We start from the raw sequence: 24,115 nt of genomic DNA on the forward strand, positions 1-24,115 counted from the left end.
CATCAGGTCAATCCCCAGGGCTTGGGCCATGTCCTGAACGAAGGATGAAAATGAGGACGGCCTAGCCTGGGGAGAGGGGGTTCTCGACCGCCCCACCGAGGAGAGGGGGGAGGCCTCATGTGAATAATGAGGATCCCTAACCGATCCCGAATCCCAGGATCCCCTCTCGAGGGCCCTCGAGGGGGAAGGGGAAGTTGTCCTCCTCGCAGAACCCTTGGGTGAGGACCCCGGGGTTCGTGGGACACTCTCCCGTTTCCTCGGCGAGGCGGCCCGGGAAGACTTCCCATGGGGTGAGCGGAGGAGCCTCGGGTTGTCGAGGCGCAACTCCGACACCTGCAACGCCTCGCCCCCGAACGACAAGGAACGGTCGCGCCGAGGCGAGCCTCGGGGCCGCTTAGACTTCCTCGATCGACGCCCCGTCCGAGGTCGCGTCGAGGGCGAGGTGTGTCTAGAAGACCCGGAGGAAGAGGAGGAAAGACGGCGCACTCTGCGCAACTTTTCTTTGGGCCTTACACTCCGCTCAGGGGGTTCCCCCGAGGTCGAGGTCCGGGGCGGGGCCGAGACCGAGGTGAACGGGGTCCCAGTACCCGAGACCGAGGTCGCCGAGGCCGGGGCTCCCGAGGGAGCCGAGGCCGGGGCCTCCGAGACCGAAGGCGTCCAGGCCGCGGTCGAGGCCGCCGGAACCGCAGCACGCTGCAACACTTCCAGGGCTCCCGACAGCTCCGATGAGATCAGAGCTCGGAGGAGATCCTGGAAGGCCGGAATCCCCACGAAGGTGGGGAGTTCCGAGTCCGGGGCACACTCCCTGGAGGGCGACCTCGGTCTCGAGTATTCCCTCGGGGTGTGCGGAGTCGAGGTCCGATGCGGGGCCGGGGTCGACCCACCCGCCTTGGCCTGACTCGAGGATGGCTTCTTTGCTGAAGGGGATGGAACAGAGGACTTACCCGAAGCTTGCTTCACTGACGACGCCTTCGAGGAGGAGGGCCGAGGCGAGGCCGAGGCCCCCGAGGACGCCGAGGCCGAGGTCAAGGCCGGGGCCGAAGCCGAGACCGACGTCGAGGCCTTAGGCGGCGCGTCGACGGCGAACAATTCGGCCATTCTTGCCTTACGGCGACGGAGGGCCCTGTTTTGGAAGGTAGCACAGCGATCACACGAGTCTGTCGGATGTTCGGGCCCAAGACAGACAATGCACCACCGGTGAGGGTCGGTGATGGAAAGCAACCTTTCACACCGGCTGCACTTTTTGAATCCCGTAACAGGACGGGACATCCACGAAGAAAAAGAAGAAGGCCGGGAACGTACCGACGTCCCGCGGCCACGGCTTCCGGGAGCCCCCGGAACCCGACGAAAAACGAAAGACTTTTTTTTTTTTTTGAAAAGAAACGAAAGGAAAAGAGTACCGCGAACTAATTCGAAGGGAAAAACAAACTAAACGCGGCAGCTAGAAGGCAAAAACACTGGAGCTCAGATCCACAGGGCTTTCTTGCTCCGCGGAAAAATTTGAACTGAGGACCACGAGGTGGGATGCGCCCCTAGTGGGCGAGAAGGCACGCACATGCGTGGTGCAGTGTGCAAACTTGAAACTTTAATCAAGTTTGCTTGAAAAGCTGTCCGCGCCGGGGCTCCGTAGATGACGTCACCCACATGTGAGAATATCATGCCTGCTTGTCCTGGGATAATCAGCTGATATGATGGTGATAAATATGGTATGAAGGAGAATTAAGGAGAGGAGAAGATCTTAGAGTATATATGCTTGAAGCAGTGTTGGAATACTCTAAGTGAAGAGTTTAAGCCATTTTGTACGGGTGAACAGTGGCTTTTTTAAATATAACATTATTTTTTTTTAAAAAAAAAAACCTTCAAATTCTTACTCACTTATTTTTAATGACTAGATTACTGCAATTCTCTCTATTATATGGGGCTGATGTTCAGGATATTAGTTGTGCTTCAAGTCATACAAAACTTGACAGTGAAATGGATAACAGGTTCTATGACATTTGATCATGGCTATTTATAACACACAGAATCTCATTTTAAAATCTTACAATGGTACATAAGATACATGATTCTGGTGTCCCCCTAATACTGTAGTTTCCTTCCAGAATCCTTCATTCATCTCAAAATAATTGCTTGGTTGTGCCATCACTCTGCACCGTTTCAATTTTTTCAACAACTCTAGAATTTTCAGTTTATCAGGTCCTACCTACCCTTTGGAATGCACCTTCTTCAAGTCTCTGCTTAGAACAATCCCACTCTAAAATTTAAATATGGCCTTAAAACCATTTTAAAGATGCTTCTTGATCATGTGCCTTCACTGCCCTTCAGAAGGCATCCTGGACCATGGACTGGTACATGTATCAGCTATTGTATTTCTTTTCTTACATATGATTTTATTTGAAACGTTACTCATTATTGGTACCAGATATACCACCCAAAGTTGTAAACTTGAGAAGGAGAATAAATTTTGAACAAGTGGGCCTCTGCAGCAAAAATGTAGATGGAATTGGGGGGGGGGGAGGGAAGATGTCTCAGAGATCTTGGATAACAACTGGCCTAATCACAGGACAATGGGAAACAAAATATTAAACCCTAATTAGAACTCTAGAAAAACAAACAAACAGAGATACACTAGGGCACACTTTCACAGCCAACATCTGAAAGTAGCAGAATGTGCAGCAGTGAGAAATGTGTCCTTTGATGCCAGTGGGAAAAGGAGCTGGGCATTCTTGCCTGACAACTACTGGGCATAGTTAGAAAGAACCCTCTGTCTCTTAAAAAAAAAACCCCAAAACTTTGGAAATGTTCTAGGGTTTGGTGCTCATTGAAGGAAATGGTAATTTAACCTGTCTTCAGAGAAAATGGAACATAAAACCCCATAATTCACCCTATTCTTATCTCCTAAAGACTTCTACTTCCCGTTGGTAACTCTTTACCCAACGTTTTTATTACCTTAAAAATTTTATGTCATCACTTGTTCTATTTCTTTAAATTTTGAATGTAATTCTTGTTTTAGTTTGGATGTAATCCGCCTTGAACCGCAAGGTAATGGCGGAATAGAAATCATTAATGTAATGTAATGTAATAAAAGCTGTAAGTACTTATTATTAGCTGCTTTGTGACAAGTTCAAAACACTGCGGACAAGAAAAACAAGTCACACAGTGGCTGCTTCAGTTTTAGCCAGATTGTCTTATACTCAAGGGGCTTTTAAAAACACTTACTCAGGTATCTAAATTGTGCAAAAAGTTCTTGAATTTAAATGTTGCAGTCCAATGCCTTTCCTGGAGTTCAGTACCTACCATAATCCCTGAGCAGTGCCTGGGCCGGTCTCTCGCTGTCTGGAGTGGTTGGTTCTGCACTTCCTCCACTTGCTGAGCTAATGCCACTATTAGTACGACTATGGCTCTTCAAATCATTCTCTCCACCACCCTAAAAAAATGATAATTAGTAGTGTGTGTATGTAAGGTGTATAATGAAATGATGGCCATTTTTAATGCCAATCCATTCTGTTTGCAGGGAAAATTATATGCATACTTTCACTCAACAAGGCCTTGTATGTTAACGCAGTCTCCTTTATTTAGCTCAAAGCATCATTCCAGTTTAGAGATACAGATTGTTTTCCTCATCTTCACCTGGCACATGATATCTGTGCTCTCTCCACACCGACACTGACAGAAGAGATGACAGAGCAATTGGAAACAAAGGTTCAAGACGTATCGGCACGAAAAGCCTTCTTTGGCCCTCTGTAGATGGACAGAGGGATGGACTGGAAACTTGGGTGTGGCAATTACAGTTTGCTAAACCCCCAGTGAAACTCATGCAAGCATATCTTTTGGGTCACAATTATAGATATTTCTTTCAGGGTTACATTTCCCTTTGTAGAGCGGCTAAAATGGGCCTTATTCAGCTTAATGACTAGATGAGGAGAGGACAGGGAAGGGCCACCTTAGGACATCTCTTTTGGTCATGTGGAGAGATCCAACCTGCTTGAGTAGGAATATCCCAAAACATTCGCCTAAGTTTCCATTTAAGCCTCCCACTTATCCCTCAACTTTTATTTGCTGATTTTTGAAGAACAATCCAAGCAACTTCCAAAGCAGAAAAGGAACTCTCAAACAGTAGACTCTCAGGTATCTGGCACCCAAGTGGATTGGTAGATGCCGGATAACTGCAGTTTCTGGTTGCTTGAGAGTTACTGTAAAAGTAGTTTTGCCTCTCTTCCTCTCTCTATCATCCCGCCACCCCCACTTGTAGATCTAGCAACTGCTTCTCCCTTCTCACCCTCCTTTCTGGTCTGGGTCACTTTCTCTCCCCCCTTTCCCACTTCCCCTCTACTTTTTTCCTGACCTCTATTGGTTTCAGAGCTAATTAATGCCAATATCCCGTCTTGCTGATGTGATGTTTTATCACTAGATTTAGAAGTCAGCAATAGAATAGGATGAGCTGGAGGTTCAATGTTGGCTTTTTAAGGGAAGATGAGTTCAAGGATATAGTTCAGGAAGTTCTCACTCCTATGCCATGCATCAGTGATTTCCAAACCTGCTCTGGGGGAACCTCAGTCACTCATGTTTTCAGGATATTCAGGAGACCAGTCTCCTTAGTATACAAATCTTTCTCATGCATATTCACTGTGTTTATCCGAAAAATCTGACCTAAGTTTGGGAACCTCTGCCATATATAATGACATTGCAGAGGGTCCTATAGACATATAGTGGTATGTTTTAAAGATGAATATCAAAAGAACTAAACTATATATAAATATCAGAATATCAAATCAATATATATAGTGAATGAGCCCTTATGGAAAGATTACAATCATCCAAAAACGTGGAGAAAAAAATCTCAGAAAAATGATCCTACACCATATGGCACATTAAATCATTGGTCTCTAAAAATTAAAACAACAACACATCAAAACTACCGCTCAATAAAAATTGCAAAACAAAGTTCTTCCACACAGAAATACTGCAGGACAAATCCCATCGTAAAGAAAAAACGCTCTGTCGTAAGGAGACGGTCCTCAAATTCAAATTTTACCAACCAGACACAACAATGGCCCTGTTTCGCCCATGACTATCACAAGAGTCCTGGCCTTTGTACTCCTCACAAAAAACACACAAGAACAAAAACAAAAAAAATTTAAAAAAAGAAAGAAAATGTCCCCATAAAGGCTCACCAGTGGTTAGCTGCTCCCGTTCACTATTCACTTAAATCACTCTCCTGATTGGGCGTTAACCACACCAGGCACAGCATTCTTACACGTAGCTTCATGATGTCACAGTTGACGACAGGTCGTCTCTTAGACCACACGATCTTCTATTGCAGTACACATAAAAGCCAGATGTACTTCAATAATTCAAAAATCAAAAAAATCTAGCACAATAGTCCATCAGATATCCAATCAACATCTTCGTATCAGATGTGCTGATCCAGATTTTTCAGTGCCCCATGCTAATCCTCCCGCTGTCCAATTGACATCTTCACACCAATTGCGCTAATCCAAACTTTTCAGTACCCCAAAAAGACAACTGCTGCAGCATCAAAAATTAAAAATAAAAACCAAACTTACAATAAATCCCAAACCTGCGGCAAACCCCAAACATAACAACCCAACTTGGGTTAAGAGACTACAATACAATGTTAGTAAAAGACATTCCACTCAATGTTTTCATTCAGACTTTTTCGAACATCTGAATCCCAATCAAAAATCCATTTCTGTTCCAACTGCCATAGTTTTAAAGGTCATTATTAGAAGAGCTATTAGTTTCTCAATTGCCTCTTAAAAATGGAAGAGAAATGAAATGGCTGAGATAGAAATGGCGATGCGACTCTTGAGGTGGGAATATACAACATAGAAACAGAGACTCCTTTTATTATAACCCTATAGCAGCTAAAATATCAATACACTTTACTTTTGTGACTACGAAGGCTGGTACTATCTTGACTACTCAAGGTAGGGAGAAAAGGGTAAAATATGCATTTTATTTGTACAGATTTTGATTGGTGATTTTTTTGCTCTTTTGTTATGTTATTGTATTGAGACACAAACTACGTTTTACTGATGTCAATAAAGGGGTCATTAGCAGACCTAATCATTTTATAACAGAAATATTTCTTACGTTTTCAGCCTGATTGCCAGTGGCTTCCAAAAATGCTGAATCTTGAACAATATTTAACATTGCACCTATAGGATCAAAGAGATCATGTTAAGAAACACTAACAAGATAAAGAACATCCGACTGCCTTCTTAAATATATTTTTCAGTACTTTAATATGAAGTACATTGCACGGAACTATACATAGAATTCGTTTATTCAGCATTTAATATCATTTTTACCAGAACAAAAGGAGACATATTCATCAAATACTGTACAAAAAACCAAGGACCACCAGAGGTTTTGGGACCTATTCATGCCATCGTGAACAAAAGGGATGGTGTTCTTATTCATAGATGAGCCATAGGCAGGTCAGGTTTTCAGGATATCCACAATATTTATGCATGAAAGAGATTTGCTTCTCAAAGAGGCAGTGCATGGAAATCCATCTCATACATGATAAAGACTTTAAAATATCTTCATGGTGTAAATGCCCAGGAGGCGAGTCTCTTTTGACCGAAAGGAAACTTTGGAATAAGGGGGGTATAGGATCAATGTGAAAGAGGATAGTCTCAAGCAGGGCTGTGGAGTCAGAGTCGGAGACAATTTTGGGTACTGGAGTCAGAGTCGTGGGTACCAGAAACTGAGAAGTCGAAGGATTTATCTACCGACTCCACAGCCCTGGACTCAAGTGTAACCTAAGGAAATACTTCTTCATGGAAAGGGTGGTGAATTCATGGAATGGTCTTGGGATAAGTACACAGGATCTCTAAAGGGGAAGAAAGGATAGTATAGATGGGCAGAAAGGAGTGTGTCAGATTTATGCAGGCATTTTCTCTGTTCCTGGGTCAATGGAGGGTTAAGTGACTTGACCATATGGTCTTTATCCACCTTCATTTTTTTATTTCTTTATCCCAATGCAGCTGTATCCTAGCTACTCACCAAAAGGTTTGGTGGTTAGGAGACCCAATCCTCTTGATTAAGAGCCATTGGGAAGTGTGCTGAAAGAAGTGCAGATTGCTTTTTCTTTCAGAAGAATGTCTTCTCATTACTGTGCCCAGCTCTAGCTGTCATGAGAGATCTGACAATTTTACTGGATTTGGTCTTGATCATTGGACTACCATCATTATTGTTGTTAAATTCCTCACATCAAGACAGGTTGATCCATCTTCGGAAAGTGACACTATGACAAGATGAAACCAAACAGCCTTACTGAGTCAGACCAATGGTCCATCTAGCCCAGTATCCCATCTTCATGTTGGCCGATCCAATATGAAAAAGTGTCCTGACGCTTTCCCAGACTCAGAGGAAAGCTGTTCACCCACAGCTCCCCAAAAAACAGTATATTGTGTGGTAAATTCATGGACATCATTGACAGTATCTACGGCACAGCCCTTGAATGTTCTTTTCTTTCTATCCGATTAGAATGAAACTATGCAATATTTTGTAAACATTTGAAGACTTGCTTGTTTGAGATCATATTTCCCGAAAGACTGTATGCATTTTAAGTATGTGGAAGTGTGTTTATGATGCATTTGGTGATTGTTGCGTTGTTGTCATCTTCCATCCCCAGCCTTCTACTGTAGGGATAAGGTGAGTTATAAATAAATGAAATGGAATGAAGATAAAAATTCAGAAAAACACCCAGCTTCTACAATTAAGAAAATTCAATGGCATAAACTAAATATTTAATTGGGCTTCAGTTCAGATTGAGTACTTACCTAGGATCATTTGAGTGTTGTTGGGATCTGTCTCTGTTTGCAGAGCTCCTATCAATACATTCACAAGTCTCAGCTTCAAGGATAGAAATGTTACAGGCTTATCACACGATGTGCTTTCATCATTGCTAAATTTTCCCTCCAAGAGAACCTTCAGGAGGAAGGAAAGAAATGACGACATTTTCAAAAGTGAAACTTCCAATGGTGCTTGCCTTTGAAAATTCAGAAAGCCAGTATACTGTGGATACTTTTATACTTTCCACTATTTCTTTTCTTAGCTCACTTAAATAAGAAAATCCTGTTTGTGTATAATCTCTCTTAATGTTTTCCTCTTCTGGTGTCGTTTCTGAAGCATATAACTGTTTAAACAACCATTTTTATTACTTTTTAAAATAATTTTTCCATAAAAACATATTATATGGTTTTATGTACTAATTCAAATGGATGCATTATGTGTTCATTTGGTATTTTTTTTATATTTATTTGTAGTTTTACTGAAAGCACAACCCCTGATGCAGGCTCAGTAGAGCCAAAACACAAACTGTGTCAGATTAATTTGCATCAATAAAGACTTTTTTCATCTGTGATTTGAAGACTCCTTCATTTCTCCGGTTGAAGCATCATTGAGACTCTACTTTGGGTGTTCTTTTGGATGTTTTTATGGCGATTTGGTTTCCCTTTTTTGTTTGCTTTTGTGTTTCATGTACAACATATACGAGTATGTTGGAAGATACACTGTGATTGAAAATGAAATTGCCTACCCCATTTTTCCCTACATGTACAATCAGAGGATGTCACTTGTGCTCCTGACTCAATACTGCTCATCAATGAACAAAATTTTGGCTTCTAGGGAAAAAGCTAGGCAGGCCTACATAAACAGTAGCAAGGTTGAAAACTTGGAACCTCTATCTTCAACTGATAATAGCTACCTACTTCTGATTTCACTGTGCCAAAATGATGAGGGAGTGGCAGCAACGATAGCAAGATGTGGATAGAGGATCTTCTCAACTCCGTAGGATTGACATATGTTTTAAACTTTGACAGTTCCCTGAAATTGAAAGCATGAAAGATTAGAAAACATTTAATTAATGTTTCTAATTTTATTTTCTAACCAACACAGATAATACAACCTCGGTGCAAAAAAATAAAATAGGTTTTTATTGGAAAGTATTGGAGAAACACCATGTCCCTAAAACTCACACCCTTCCCTTAGCTTGTCTTGTATTTTCCATTTAGTTTTTTGCCTTTTCGGTGGTGATAAAAACAGTTATTTGATCAACAAAAACATGGCTAAATACCCAAACACCCAAATTAGCTAGAAAAACACCTAAGACTAGAAGCCCCATGCTTAATAAATAAAACATAAGATCTGCTAAACAGAATCAGGCAAAAAGGTCTGCTCAGCTCAGCTCAGTCTCCCATAAGGGCAAACAGAGGAAGCAGAAAGTGTGAGACAAGTGCTTAGAAATATTAATCTTCATATTGAAAAGTCTCCATTAATACAAACCTCTTCTAAGAAGTCAACTCATGGCACATGGTATGATGTCACTTAACATACACAGAAATGGATGCATTATCAGTGATGTAAATTCTACCCTCCGAGGCTCTGTTCTAATCATGAGACCAAGTGCTCTGAATGTCACATCTGTCAGTGTGTCCCTTTTATTCACAGTCAACTTGAGGATGTGGTGTTCTAGTTTAGTTATCAGTTTCCGAGAACACTCTTTTGATTGTAAATTCTACCCAAGCCCTTTCCATTGTGGAGCCTTCCATTTGAACTTCTACCGCTAATGCTGAACAGACTTGTCTGGCTAAATAAATGTAACATACTTGGGCAGAGACCGTCAGCTGATTTTCCCGCTGCTGATAAAGCTTTTATTCAGTGCTCCCCCCCAATTTATCATAACTGCTACTTTACCATTTACAAAGCAAATGGAGCCTTAATCAAAGGTCTCTGACTACTAGAAAAATATAACCTAGCAGGTGCAGAGGATCTGGTATGAGCTTTAAATAATTGCAAAAGGGCATAACTACTATGAAAAACTGTGTTAAGGTAGAAGAGGGACAGCCAAGTTTCTAGGGATAATGCTGTATCATTTGCAGCAGCCTAAATATTCTCCTGCCCTTTTTTATTGTTTTGTTCCAGAATGAAGGTCCTCAAGAATTCGCATTAACTGCTTCATTCTAGAACAGGTCGCATGCAAGCCATAGAATGCTAGCAATTGCCCATGCGATTGCTACATTACGCGCTTAAGCGCTAAACCCTCACTCGGTGGTATGCTAGGACTTAGGTGCACAACTCACGTAACATATAAATGAAGGGCTGACAGGGCTCCATGATTAACAGAGTCAGCTATGCAACTGGTGGCTGTCCAAATGTTAAAGCTTCTTTTCTCTTTCCATTCCCTTCCCCCTTGGTAATCAATTGGATACGATCCTGAACGAGGAGAATCTACGAGATCCCCATCAACATGGTTTTACGAAGGGAAGGTCCTGCCAATCAAATCTGATCAGCTTCTTTGACTGGGTAACAAGAAAGCTGGATATAGGGGAGTCCCTGGACGTCGTGTACTTGGACTTCAGCAAAGCGTTTGATAGCGTCCCACATCGCAGGTTATTGAGCAAGATGGGTTCGATGGGACAGGGTGAAACATTAACCGCATGGGTTAGGGACTGGCTTAGAGGTAGACTTCAGACGGTAGTGGTAAACGGTACCCTCTCCGATACGACGGAGGTGATCAGCGGAGTGCTGCAGGGCTCGGTCTTGGGCCCGATCCTATTTAACATCTTCGTAAGAGACTTGGCTGAGGGACTTTGAGGTAAAATTACATTATTCGCCAATGATGCCAAACTATGCAACATAGTAGGCAACCGCACAACAGATGAAAGTACAGTGCCCGACAAAAGCTCAATGCCCGACAGTATGACGCAGGACCTACTCCTGCTGGAGCATTGGTCAAAGACTTGGCAACAAAGTTTCAATATATATTACAGAGAGACAAAAACAAAAAAATATATAAGGGCAAAATGAATAATAAATAACTACAAAAACCCTTAAAGATGAATGAATCAAAAAGAATGGTAAACAAGAGCAGTCATAGAAGTTAACAGATTAGAACATTCATATGAGAAATTTTATCAGTCATAAACTTTAATAGTATTTAAACATTGTTAGATAATGAGCAACAGCTCAGCATATAAAATATTTCATCATATAGACATATAAACGTATAGACATATAAACAAATGAACAAGTGATGACGTTGGTGTGGCGATTGCAAGTTCAGTTATCAACAGACCTAGCCTATGACTTTCTGTCCGCGTCATTCTTCCTTTTGAAAAAGAACGTTTTGAAACACGGCCTGTGTTAAGGAGGAGAAAACAAGTGATTAAGAATTTATCTAATCTCCTGGTTCCTTTGCTTCACCCTTTGATGACGATGATGACTGTGATTGTGACTTCGTGAGCTTTTTACATGATTTACTTCTCGGAACTCCATTAACTTTTACTGGTTTGCTGGCTTGCACATTGATTTTTGGACATTGAATTTGAACTCATACACTGCACCTTGCACTTTGATTTTTGATATCTGGACCTTGATATTTATTTTTTGAAGTTCTATCTTTGCACCTTTTAAAAATTTGAAGCTGGTTCATTCTATATTTCATTTTGTGCTGAAATCCCATTATGTATTAAGTTGTATACTATATTTCTGTCTTTAATTATTTATAGATATTATCATTATTGCCACAGTTACTATCATTGTCTGGGTGTTGCTTGCATGTATGTATGTGTGTATGGTATGTCCACTTGTTCATTTGTTTATATGACAATACGTTTATATGTCTATATGATGAAATATTTTATATGCTGAGCTGTTGCTCATTATCTAACAATGTTTAAATACTATTAAAGTTTATGACTGATAAAATTTCTCATATGAATGTTCTAATCTATTAACAAAGTTTCAATGCCAAAAAATGCAAGGTCATGCACCTTGGCGGCAAAAATCCATGCAGGACTTACACCCTAAATAGTGAGATCCTAGCAAGGACTGTAACAGAACGTGACTTGGGGGTGATTATTTGCGAAGACATGAAGACTGCCAATCAAGTGGAGAAAGCTTCATCCAGGGCTAGACAAATCATGGGCTGTATCCGTAGAAGTTTCGTCAGCCGTAAGCCCGAGGTCATAATGCCGTTGTACAGATCCATGGTGAGACCCCATCTGGAATACTGTGTAATGTAATGTAATGTAATTTATTTCTTATATACCGCTACATCCGTTAGGTTCTAAGCGGTTTACAGAAAATATACATTAAGATTAGAAATAAGAAAAGTACTAGAAAAATTCCCTTACTGTCCCGAAGGCTCACAATCTAACTAAAGTACAATTCTGGAGGCCGCATTATCAAAAAGATGTGCGGAGAGTTGAGTCGGTTCAGCGAATGGCCACCAGGATGGTCTCAGGACTCCAGGATCTCCCGTATGAGGAACGACTGGGTAAGTTGCAGCTGTACTCACTCGAGGAACGCAGAGAGAGGGGAGACATGATCGAGACGTTCAAATATGTCACGGGCCGTATCGAGGTGGAAGAGGATCTCTTTTTCCTTAAAGGACCCACGGCAACAAGAGGGCATCCGTTGAAAATCAGGGATGGGAAATTTCATGGCGACACCAGAAAATATTTCTTCACCGAAAGGGTGGTTGACTGCTGGAATAATCTTGCACAACAGGTAATTGAGGCCAGCAGCGTGCCAGATTTTAAGCAAAGATGGGATTGGCATGTGGGATCTCTTCAAGGAGGAAGTTAGGGGTGGGTCACTAGTGTGGGCAGACTAGATGGGCCGTGACCCTTTTCTGCTGTCATTTTCTATGTTTCTATATTTCTATGAGATTACAAAAGTAGTCAGTGATTAAAGAATTCTGTTTAAATAAATACATCCCCGACGCCTCATCTGAAATCCTATGACCCAAGAGGGAGAAACCACCAAACTGGTCTACACAGGGCCTGCAGCTGCTTAGCTGGTCCTGAATAAATGGCAGAGGGCGCATACACAGGGGTAGGATTTCAGTGGCTCTCACATAAGCTTCATTCCTGAAAAGTATTTTAGAACAGCCTCCGCGTCAGTTCTAAAATCCACCTCCATAGCTGAGAGATGGCATATACCTTTGCAGTAAAGAAAGGAATATAACTGAGCGAGCTGGCTGGCTTTTTTCATGCATCAACTATTATGTCAGCAAGTTTGAGAACAACCAATCTAATTCAGTGCTTGTGGTATTCTTATGTTTAGAATCAGTGAGACACAACAATAATACAATTTATTTGCAAGTCTGCAGAAATGTAAATTGCTGCAAAGTGCTTTAGTGCTGGAGAATCCACTATATTTTCATACAGAGTTTTTAGAAATGTGTGATCCCTAGAACCAACAAGGAAAACACTGCATAAGCATAAGAGCACAACGAACCCCATCTCCAAAGCCAGGCTAACATTCTTCATAGCTCTGCCGAGGCAACCTCACAAAACATAACATAGGAGTTTACCTGTCTGGTAAAATAGTCTCCAGTGCAGAGATGAAGTAAGGGACGACCACGTTGATTCCCTTCAGATCACAGCAAAAGAGCGGAGGGGAATTCAGAATAATACTGGCCAAAACCGGATGGCAAACAAAATCCGATATCTGTAAACCCTGCAGTAAAACCATGTAAAACCTAAAGAAGAGAAAAATCACAGTGTTATCATACAAGCACCTAGCAGTCGTCATATCAACATTTTTCTCCACACATACAAAGGTTATAAAAGATCTGCAAAGAAAAGCTACATAATTGTGACACTCTGAGAACATAAACTGATCTTTAAATATATTATGAACAGCCCAACATGTTTCAATGTAGAGTCTGCATCAGGGGCAAGTATTGGTAAATAGCAAAAAGGGTACCTATCCAATAAAAAAGGGGGTAAAACATTATTGATTCAATCTAAATTCCACATGTAAGCCACTACCAGACCTCTCTAGTGAAAAATGATTATTTCTGTGAATGTAAAAATTAAAAAAAACCCACAAAAAACCTAGAAGAAATGACATGCCTTAAAAGGACCCTCAGAAAACAAATACCAGAGCAATTCTTTACCACAGTCACCTTAAAAACACTAATCTAATCTGTTTCTACAAACTTGAATCTATTTAGCACAACAGTTTTCTGACAAATCTTCCTTTCGGATAACTCCCACTCATTTGTTACCATGTGGCTCATGAATCCAAGATATTCATCACCTTCAAACTGTTCAAAACTCAGCGGTGAACACTGGTTACCTTCAAAATACATCCCCAGTTTGCCCCTACATCTTTCTCATCTGCTTATACACTTCCCCCTTCCCATTCGCGGTTTCTGCACTCGCGATTTCACATAATCGTGATTTTTTTCTGGGGAGGGGGAAATTTTTAAAAAACCATATTTTTACCTCCCTGCCGCCTTCCCGGCCTTATCTGGTGGTCTAGCAAGCTTTCGGGGCAGGAGCGATCTTCCTACACTCCTGCCCCGTGCAGATCGCCATGAGGAAATGGCTGTAGGGAGTTCCCGTCGTAGTCTCGAGAGACTACGGGAACTCACAGCAGCCATTTCCTCATGGCGATCTGCACGGGGCAGGAGTGTAGGAAGATCGCTCCTGCCCCGAAAGCCCTCTAGACCACCAGGTAAGGCCAGGAAGGCGGCAGGGAGGGGGGGGATCAGAGCTGGATAATCACGGTTTTTCGCCATTCGCGGTCCGGCTCTGCCCATATCCCCCGCGAATAACGAGGGAGAAGTGTATTCTATTCCCCTGCTAGAACGCATTGATCTCAAAGTAAACTTCTTCTGTTTAAATTCTTTATTCATTTTTAAATCAAACAAGTGCACAAAAATATATCATAAATTGATTCCAGTATAGCACTATAAAATCTAACACAAAAAAACTAATAGACCATTAATGATAAAACCCTACCCGCCCACCCTTCATCAATTATTCTATATAAAATATATTATTATTATAAACATAGTTATAACAATTTCCTCCCCAAATCCCCCCTCCCCCCTGAGTGTGCATATAATAAATCTATAAAAGGAAGAAAAATGATGCCTATCCATTACAATACTTTTCCAATGGCCCCCAAACCTTTGCGAAGTTATTATAATTCCCTTTTTGCAACACTATTGCTCTTTCCATCTTAAAAATATGACATAACGAATTCCACCAGAATGTGTAATTAAGATTATTGTAATTTTTCCAATTATTGGTAATATGTTGAATGGCAACCCCTGTCATAATTAATAAAAGTTTGTTGTTGTGTGATAATTGACTCTTTTTTCTCATAACCATTCCAAATAAAACAGTATCATAGGAAAGCACAACATGGTTTTCCAATAAAGAATTTACTTGAGTCCAAATTGAATTCCAAAATAACTTAATACAGGGACAATAATAAAGTAGATGGTCCAATGCCCCTGGTTCCAGATTACAATGCCAGCATCTATTAGATTTAGAGCCATCTAACTTTTGTAAACGAATAGGGGTCCAAAACACTCCATGTAACAAAAAGAACCAAGTTTGTCTCATAGATGCTGACACTGTACATCTCATCCTCCAAGACCAAATTCATGGCCATTGAGATGCAGAAATCTGATGCTTAATCTCAATGCTCCAAATGTCTCTAAGACCACATTTTGGTTTTTTATTCAAGTACCCAGATAACAATTTATACCACAATGCGGCTTGATGTCCTAGGAAGTTTGCTTGGAAGCATAGGAACTCCAGGCTATATTGATTATTAAAATTCTTCCATTCAGGGAACACCACCTGAATAGCCTGCTTCAGCTGCAACCACTTAAAACTTTGTGATTTATTAAGACCAAATCTATGTTGCAATTGTGAAAACTCAAGCAGTTTACCATCTGAAATAACATCATTCAGAGTTCGAATACCCACAATAATCCAGTTCTTCCATATGACTTGATATCCACCAATTTTAATCTTGGAGTTTATCCATAAGGATTGATTAGTTGATTTATTAATTGGAATAGGTGTTAAATTGCTAATATATCTCAATGTTTTCCATGTATCCATTAAAATTTTATTCTCCTTATATTTCCTAGGCATATTAATACTTGGCACATGAACTAAATTTAAAGGGAACAAGAGGCGCCATTCTAAATACAACCAATCCGGGGCATTATCTATGAGTTCTGGGAGGATCCAATACATACCTTGACGTAAAATATAGGCTTGATGATACCTATAAAAATTTGGAAAATTTACCCCACCCTCCTCAATTGGCTTTTGTAAGGATACTAAAGCAATTCTAAGCATTTTACCAAGCCAAATAAATTTCGTAAGAATACCATTAAGCTTTTTATAAAAGGACCCTTGAAAAAAAATTGGTATCGTACTCATTTGATAACAAACCACAGGCAAAATCATCATTTTAATAGTATGAACTCTCCCCCACCAAGAAAGATATAAAGGATTCCATTGCTCCCATAACTCCGTAACTCTTTTCAATAAAAATTTTTCATTTTCTTTCACTGTATCCTCACTAGTAATCTTAATTTGAATACCTAAATATTTTAATCCATCTTCTTTCCATACGAATGGAAAAGAATCAAATAATCTTTTAGAACAATACACATTTAAAGGTAAAATTTCTGACTTATTCCAATTAATTTTGTAACCTGAAAATTTACCAAATGTATCAATCAATTCCAACAAGCATGGAATGGTAATCTCTGGATTTCTCAAATAAAGCAGAATATCATCTGCATAGGCTGAAACTTTATATTCCCTATCTGAATAAGGAATACCCTGTATCCCCTTTGCTTGTTGAATAGCTAATAATAAGGGTTCTAATACAATATCAAATAGCAAAGGAGACAAAAGACAGCTTTGTCTAACTCCCCTCTGTAAATAAAAACGCTCGGATAACGTATTATTAATATTCAATCTCGCAGAGGGGAAGCTATACAATAATTTAACCATTTGTATAAATCTAGAACCTATACCAAACCAATCAAGTGCTTGATACATGAAACTCCATTCAACCCTATCAAAAGCTTTCTCTGCATCCAAAGAGACAGAAAAAGCCGGATCATCCAAATTTTTGGATAAATTTAACATATGCAACGCTAATTTTGAGTTATTAGAAGAATGTCTTTTAGCAACAAAACCAGTTTGATGCATATCAATAATATAAGGGAGAGCCTTGGTTAAGCGTAAAGCCAATATCTTAGCCAGAAGTTTTCCATCTACATTTATTATATAGGCCTGTAGTTCGAAACCAAAGTGGGATCTCTATTTGGCTTAGGCAAAACAATAGTTACTGATTCAGCCATAGTACCCGTAATACAACCTTTAATAATTTGTGATTGATATAAATTTAATAAATGAGGTAAAAGGACAATTTGAAATGATTTATAAAATTCTACAGTAAAACCATCACCACCTCCCTTCCTCATATCACCTCTATAACTTTCCCAAATATAGTCCACTCCCTGGTACCATCTTCTCACTGTCCCAAAAAAGTAACCGGTAACCCAAATAATCAACCTGATTCCTAACATCTCCTATGAAATCCATCTACCAAACATCCTTAGGAAACTAGATAATTCTCTATGTAACGTAATCAGAAAAAATTTCCTATGTAATGTAATTTCCAATGTAATGTAACTTCCTATGTAATGTAATTTTTATGTAATGTAAAGTAACCAGATAACCTTCTATGTATTGTAACCAGAAATAATTTCCTATCTAATGTAATCTGAACCTCAATTCTGTAATTCCAAATTAATCTATTCACTGAATACTTGTTGGAATGTTAGTATCTTGTCTCTATCTTTGTTTCTATCTTTTCTATCTTTACCATTTTAATAATCTATGTTTCTATCAGGGCAAAGGTAGGGGAGGGACATTAAGGTGGGCAGACTAGATGGGCCGTGGGCCCTTATCTGCCGTCTATTTCTATGTTTCTATGTTTCTAATTGTTTTTTTTCAGGTACTTTAGCTAGATTGTGAGCCTTCGGAACAGTTAGAGAACTTCCAAGTACCTATCTTTATTTTTATTTTATTTGTATCTTTAATGCATCTTTATTGTAAACCGCTTTGAACCTCACGGTATAGCGGTATACAAGAAATTAAATTAAATTAAATTAAATCCAACTCTAAGAGACTTCAACGCTGTTTCTACTTCTTTTAGAGATATAGGCTCTTCTAAATTCCTTTTTATATGTTCAGGAACCTTTGGTCCAATAATTAAATTTAAAAAATCTAATCCATCTTTTTCTCTATCTACATAAGGCTCAGAAGAATATAGGTCTTTATAAAAATTTAGAAATTGCTTTAATATTTGTCCAGTCTGATTATTTATAATTCCTTTATCATCCTTTATTGCATTAATATTATTTCTTCTTTTCTTTAAGATAGTTTGCCAATAATCTCCCCGCCTTATTAGAATTTCCATAATACAATGTTTGTTTGGAAAACAAATCTTTCCTTATCATTTTTGAAGCTAATTCATTATATTTACCTTTTGCTTTTAAAAGAGCTTGCAATGTATTGTATTCCCATTTATTTATCAATTTAGATTCTAATAATTTAATTTCTTTTTCCAAACTCAAAAATTGAGTTTTAAGTTGTTTTCTAATATAAGCAGAATAAGAGATAATAAAACCTATCATAGTAGCCTTAAAGGCATCCCATAAATTTTCCATGAAAGTGTCCTCTGTCAAATTAAATTGAAAAAATTCATTAATTTGAATTTTGAAATCATCCAGGAATTTGTCATCCATAAGCAATGTATTATTAAATTTCCATAAAGGTTTTCTATACTCTTGTTGATCTAATTGTAATTCAATCCATATTCCTGCGTGGTCCGATATAATAATTGGATCTATAGAAGCTTTAATCACATGTTGAACTTTATGAGTTGGTACAAAAATATAATCTATTCTTGAAAAAGACTTATGAACCTGTGAACAAAATGAAAATTCCTGATCATTAAAATGAAGAATACGCCAGATATCTTTTAAATCACATGACTGAACCAAATTATCTAACCCTAATGATTTTATATTTTTGCTTGTTTTTTTTATCAATTAATGAATCTATCACAGCATTAAAGTCTCCAGCCACTACTAAATTAGAAGCAGCCAGTGGGAGTAATAACCTCTGTAAAGTTTTAAAGAATTCCTGTTGATTTGAATTAGGGGCATACACATTAAACATCAGGGTATTATTTCCCATACTCATATCTACGTGTAACCATCTACCCAGCGGATCTGAGTTTACTAAATTAAAACTAGCATTACATTTTTTATTAATGAAAATTGCTACCCCTGTTTTTTTACCAATAGCCAGAGCAAAAAAACATTTCTTCACCCACCCTCCTTCCAATTTCTGGGATTCAATCAAATTTAAATGAGTCTCCTGCATATAATAAACATCCGCATTCTGTTTTTTCATAAAGGACAGTACTTTTTCCTTTTGATCTGATGATTAAGAACATAAGAAATGCCTGCACCGGATCAGACCTTGAGTCCATCTAGTCCGGCGATCCGCACACGCAGAGGCCCAGCCAGGCCTACCCTGGCAAATACTTTAGTTATTCGTATCCCTCAATGTGGCTTTCAAGATGTGCATCCAACTTGCCCTTAAAACCTTGAATGGTGGTTTCCTCCACAACCTCTTCTGGGAGAGCGTTCACCACTCACTGTGTGAAGCAGAACTTTCTGACATTTGTCCTGGCCCTGTCCTCCCACAGCTTCAGTCCATGACCTCTTGACCGAGTCACCTTTGACATTGTGAATAAAGTTGTTCCATGCTCTATTTTGTCAAATCCTTTCAGTATTTTAAAAGTCTCTATCAGATCCCCTCGCAGTCTCCTCTTCTCGAGAGTGAATAATCCTAGTTTTCTGAGGCGATCCTTGTAGCTCAAGTTCTCCATACCTTTTACAAGCTTCGTCGCTCGCCTCTGCACCCTCTCCAGTAGTAGTATATCCTTTATTAGGTAGGGAGACCAATGTTGGACACAGTATTCCAAGTGTGGTCTTACCATCGCTCTGTAAAGCAGCATTATGACATCCTCAGATCTACTCGTGATACCCTTCTTGATCATGCCCAACATCCTGTTTGCTTTCTTTGCCGCCGCTGCGCATTGAGCCGACGGCTTCAGGGTCCTGCCTATCAATACCCCCAGGTCCTTTTCTTGTACGCTTTTGCCCAAAGTTACATCAAACAAGGTATACTGGTGCTCCTTGTTTTTCCTGCCCAGGTGCATCACTTTACATTTTTCTACATTAAACTTCATTTGCCACTTTTCTGCCCATTTCTCTAGTTGTCTCAAATCTCTTTGGAGTTCCTCGCTGTCCGTCTGTGACCTGATTGCCCGACACAGCTTTGTGTCATCAGCAAACTTGATGATTTCACTAGTCGTTTCTTCTTCCAGGTCATTTTTGAAAATATTGAATAAGATGGGCCCAAGAACCTTGAGGCACTCCGCTAGTTACTTTCTCCCATTCTGAGAATTTCTTTTACGCTCACCCTCTGTCTTCCAGCCATTTTCCTATCCATCTTAGTATGTCCCCTTCTATTCCATGACTTTGTAGTTTTTTGAGAAGTTTCTCATGTGGAACTTTGTCAAACGCCTTCTGGAAGTACAAGTATATTATATCCACCGGTTCTCCGCTATCAACATGTTTGTTCACAGTCTCGAAAAACTGAAGTAAATTTGTCAAACATGACTTCCCCTTCCTGAAGCCATGTTGACTAGCTCTCATTAGGTCATGGGTATCCAGATTTTGGACTATGCTATCCTCAATCAATGCTTCAACCATCTTCCCAGGGACCGATGTGAGACTCACAGGTCTATAGTTTCCCGGTTCTCCTCTTGATCCTTTTTTGAAGATTGGGATGACGTTTGCTATCTTCCAGTCTTCTGGTATCTTTCCGGTTCTAACTGACATGTTAGCGAGGGATTGCAGTAGTTCTCCGATTTCTACCTTTAGCTTCTTTAATACTCTCGGGTGAATTTCATCCGGGCCTGGAGATTTGTCACTTTTTAGTTTGTTGATCTGATAGTAAATCTGGTCCAGATCCACATTTACTGTGTTGAGGCTCTCCTCTATTACTCCCTTGAATACTTTCTCTATTTTGGGTACAGATGTGGTGTCCTCTTTGGTAAAGACTGACACAAAGAAGGAATTTAATCTTATCTGCAATCTGTTTGTCTTCTTTGATGCATCCTTTTCTTTCTTGATCATCGAGAGGGCCCACTGCCTCCTTGGCAGGTTTCTTCCCTTTCACGTATCTAAAGAAAGGTTTGAAGTTTTTGGCCTCCTGCGCTATCCCTTCCTCATAGTTCCTTTTGGCGTCTCTCACTGCCTTGTGACATTTCTTCTGGTCGTCCTTGTGTCTGTTCCAAGCCTCGATTGTTTTCTTGTGTTTCCATTCTTTAAATGAGTTCTTCTTTTCCCTTATTGCATCTTTCACATCTTTGGTCAGCCAAGCTGGTTCTCCTTTGCCTTTATTTTTCCTTCCCTTGGCTATCAGCGGAATATATAAATTCTGCGCTTCGGTGATAGTATTTTTTAGAAGGACCATGCCTGTTCTACCGTTTTGATTTCAGCTATCCTATTCTTGAGCCGTTTTCTTACCATGGCTCTCATGTTGTCGTATCTTCCTTTTTAGCGGTTTTCTAAAGTTAAAGGCTGTGGATTGTGTCTTGATTCGCTTTCCTTTCCCAATGTCTAGTTTAAAGTTGATCATGCTATGATCGCTCGTCCTCAGCGGGACCGTGACTACTACATCTTTTGTCTGTCCAGTTATGCCGTTCAGGACCAAGTCCAATGTGGCGTTCCCTCTTGTCGGTTCCTCTACCATTTGCTCAAGGAAGCAGTCTCCTATCATATCCAGGAACTTTGTTTCTTTGCCGCAGCTTGTGGTTCCTAGGTTCCAGTGTATCCCCAAGAAGTTGAAGTCTCCCATGATCGTTACATTGCCTGTTTTATATCCTTGCCTTATTTCTTCAGTCATTTCTGTGTCTGTTTCCTCCGTCTGTCCTGGGAGTCTATAGTAGAGGCCAATTTTTGTGTCTGCTCCGTTCTATCTGGGAATCCTTATCCAGAACGACTCCAGTTTCTCTTTCCTCTCTGCGTTCCCTTCTCTGATCACTTCTACTCCCTTTTGGACGTAAAGGGCAATGCTTCCCCCTTTCTGCCCAATTCTGTCCCTTCTGAATAGCTTGTATCCCTGAAGTACCGTGTCCCATTCATTATCCTCATTCCACCATGTTTCTGTTATGCCAATAATATCTATTTTTTTCGCGTCTTGATAGTGCCTCTAACTCCCCCATTTTGTTTCCCAGGCTTCTGGCATTCGTATGCATACATTTAAGCTCTCTTTGTACTCCCTTCTTGGGTTTTCTGGGCTTTACAGTCCTTATTGTGTCTTTCACAGTATCTATTTGCGCTCCTTTTGTGTCTTCTTCATTTGCTTCAAGCTCTTCCCCCTTATCTGGGCAGATGTCTGTAGTGCCCTCATTTGGACCTCCTGTAGCCCAATCAACTGATTGTCGACTGTCGGCTCTCCCCTGATCTTTAGTTTAAAGCCTTCTCAATGGCCTTCTTCATGTTACCAGCCAGTATTCTCGCTCCTTCCTTGGTGAGGTGTAGTCCGTCCTTCCTGTAGTACCTGTTTCTTCCCCAGAATGCCATCCAGTTGCGCACGAAGTCGAAGCCTTCTTCTTCGCACCATCGTCTCATCCAGGCATTGATTGCTCGTAGTTCATCTTGCCTTTTTGCATCTGCTCTCGGTACTGGTAGGATCTCAGAGAAGGCCACTTTCACCTTCCTGATCTTCAGTTTTCTTCCAAGTGAGCGGAGCTGGTTCTTCATTTCTTCCCTGTCATACTTCCTTCCGCTCACATCGTTGGTTCCCACATGGATAATTACAGCAGTCCTCTCCTCCTGCGCTATCTATGATCCTGGTGATCCTGCTGGCAACATCCTTTACTCTTGCTCCGGGCAGGCAGGTGACCAGTCTATCTTCTCTTCTTCCTGCGGTATGGCTGTCCACATTTCGTATGATGGAATCTCCAATGATGATCCCAATCTTCTCTATTTGAGGGTTTCGTGGAGGTCGTAAGTCTACATCCATGGTGAAGGTTCCGTCTGATTTCTTCCGTGTCCCAAACTCGTGCAGTCTCTCATTTCCGCTGGGTGAGTGGTCGCCCTCAACTTCCATATCATTAACATTAAGAGAAAAAACTTTAAAAGACATCATGATAAATAAACGTATAATGACTAATCAAAATCAAACAATTAAAAGAATTTCGAAACATAAGAACAGACATATTCCTTATTTCAGATTCTAACATATGAAAAATATCCTCTTTTAGCACACTCAATAGTCCCTCTCCCCCCCCCTTTAAAACCAAAAATTCCTTTGCACATCCACTCCCTTTTGAAACAAAAATACCTCCCTTCTCCCACCCCCTCCCCCCATAGATAATGACTGCCTAAGAACACACATTTGGAGTAGTAATACCCAAGCCCCTTCCACCCAGGCAAAACAATATACTTTTGTCCATATATCTTATCTTAACTGATTATTGTAATTCCTCAAAGTAAACTTCTTGCCATCTCGTCATAGTCCATCAATGCTAAAATCTTCAGTGCAACAGATCCAACTCTTTGGAATGCTCTCCCATGCACCCTACGCCTTTCATAAAGTTTAAGTCTGGCCTAAAAACCTTTTTGGTTAAAGATGCTACAATTTCTGTTAAGGACATTGTTCATGTACTGATATGTTGAGTATTGATATTGTTCTGGCTGTGCTTGTTTGAATAAAAAGAAAGACCACCTTTGCTTTATTGCTACTTAAAACTAGTTAATATAAACTTAATTCACTTCCAACACATTAGATTGTCTCATTTTGATAGGTCATTTAAATGCTTAAAATTGTTGCAGATATCTGAGAAAAGGTTAGTTATGGTGTCATTAAACCTGTACACAAAATTTCTCTCTTTCTAAAATATTATGAGCAAATATTGAAGCAGAAGACACAAAGTACTAGAGAAGTCCACATAGGCAACGTAACACTTCTTGTAACTTTGGACAAGTGACTCTACCTTCCTTTGACTCAGAAACAATTTATTTATTTAAAAATTTATATACTGCATAAAAACTATGCGGTTTACAAAATTACATGCATACAAAATATAAATGCTAAACAAGTCAAACACAATAAAACATTAACCAACGATATCATTATTATTAAAACCT

At 40.0% G+C, this 24,115-nt stretch overlaps 1 protein-coding gene across 5 annotated transcripts in view; it reads right to left on the bottom strand.

Annotated features, from left to right (window-relative positions):
* The window catches only part of RALGAPB (Ral GTPase activating protein non-catalytic subunit beta), a 173,317-nt gene that overhangs the window by 88,788 nt on the left and 60,414 nt on the right, over positions 1 to 24,115 (bottom strand). For all 5 annotated transcript variants that reach the window (XM_033962658.1, XM_033962656.1, XM_033962654.1 and 2 more), the window contains 5 exons: positions 13,355 to 13,522; positions 8,745 to 8,859; positions 7,815 to 7,962; positions 6,118 to 6,182; positions 3,298 to 3,427 (listed from right to left, as the gene is read on the bottom strand). In XM_033962658.1, coding sequence (XP_033818549.1) covers positions 3,298 to 3,427; positions 6,118 to 6,182; positions 7,815 to 7,962; positions 8,745 to 8,859; positions 13,355 to 13,522 — 626 coding nt within the window. The remainder of the gene's footprint in view (positions 1 to 3,297; positions 3,428 to 6,117; positions 6,183 to 7,814; positions 7,963 to 8,744; positions 8,860 to 13,354; positions 13,523 to 24,115) is intronic.

Source organism: Geotrypetes seraphini, chromosome 11, assembly GCF_902459505.1.
Source record: "Geotrypetes seraphini chromosome 11, aGeoSer1.1, whole genome shotgun sequence".
In the NCBI taxonomy this organism is placed as follows: domain Eukaryota; kingdom Metazoa; phylum Chordata; class Amphibia; order Gymnophiona; family Dermophiidae; genus Geotrypetes; species Geotrypetes seraphini.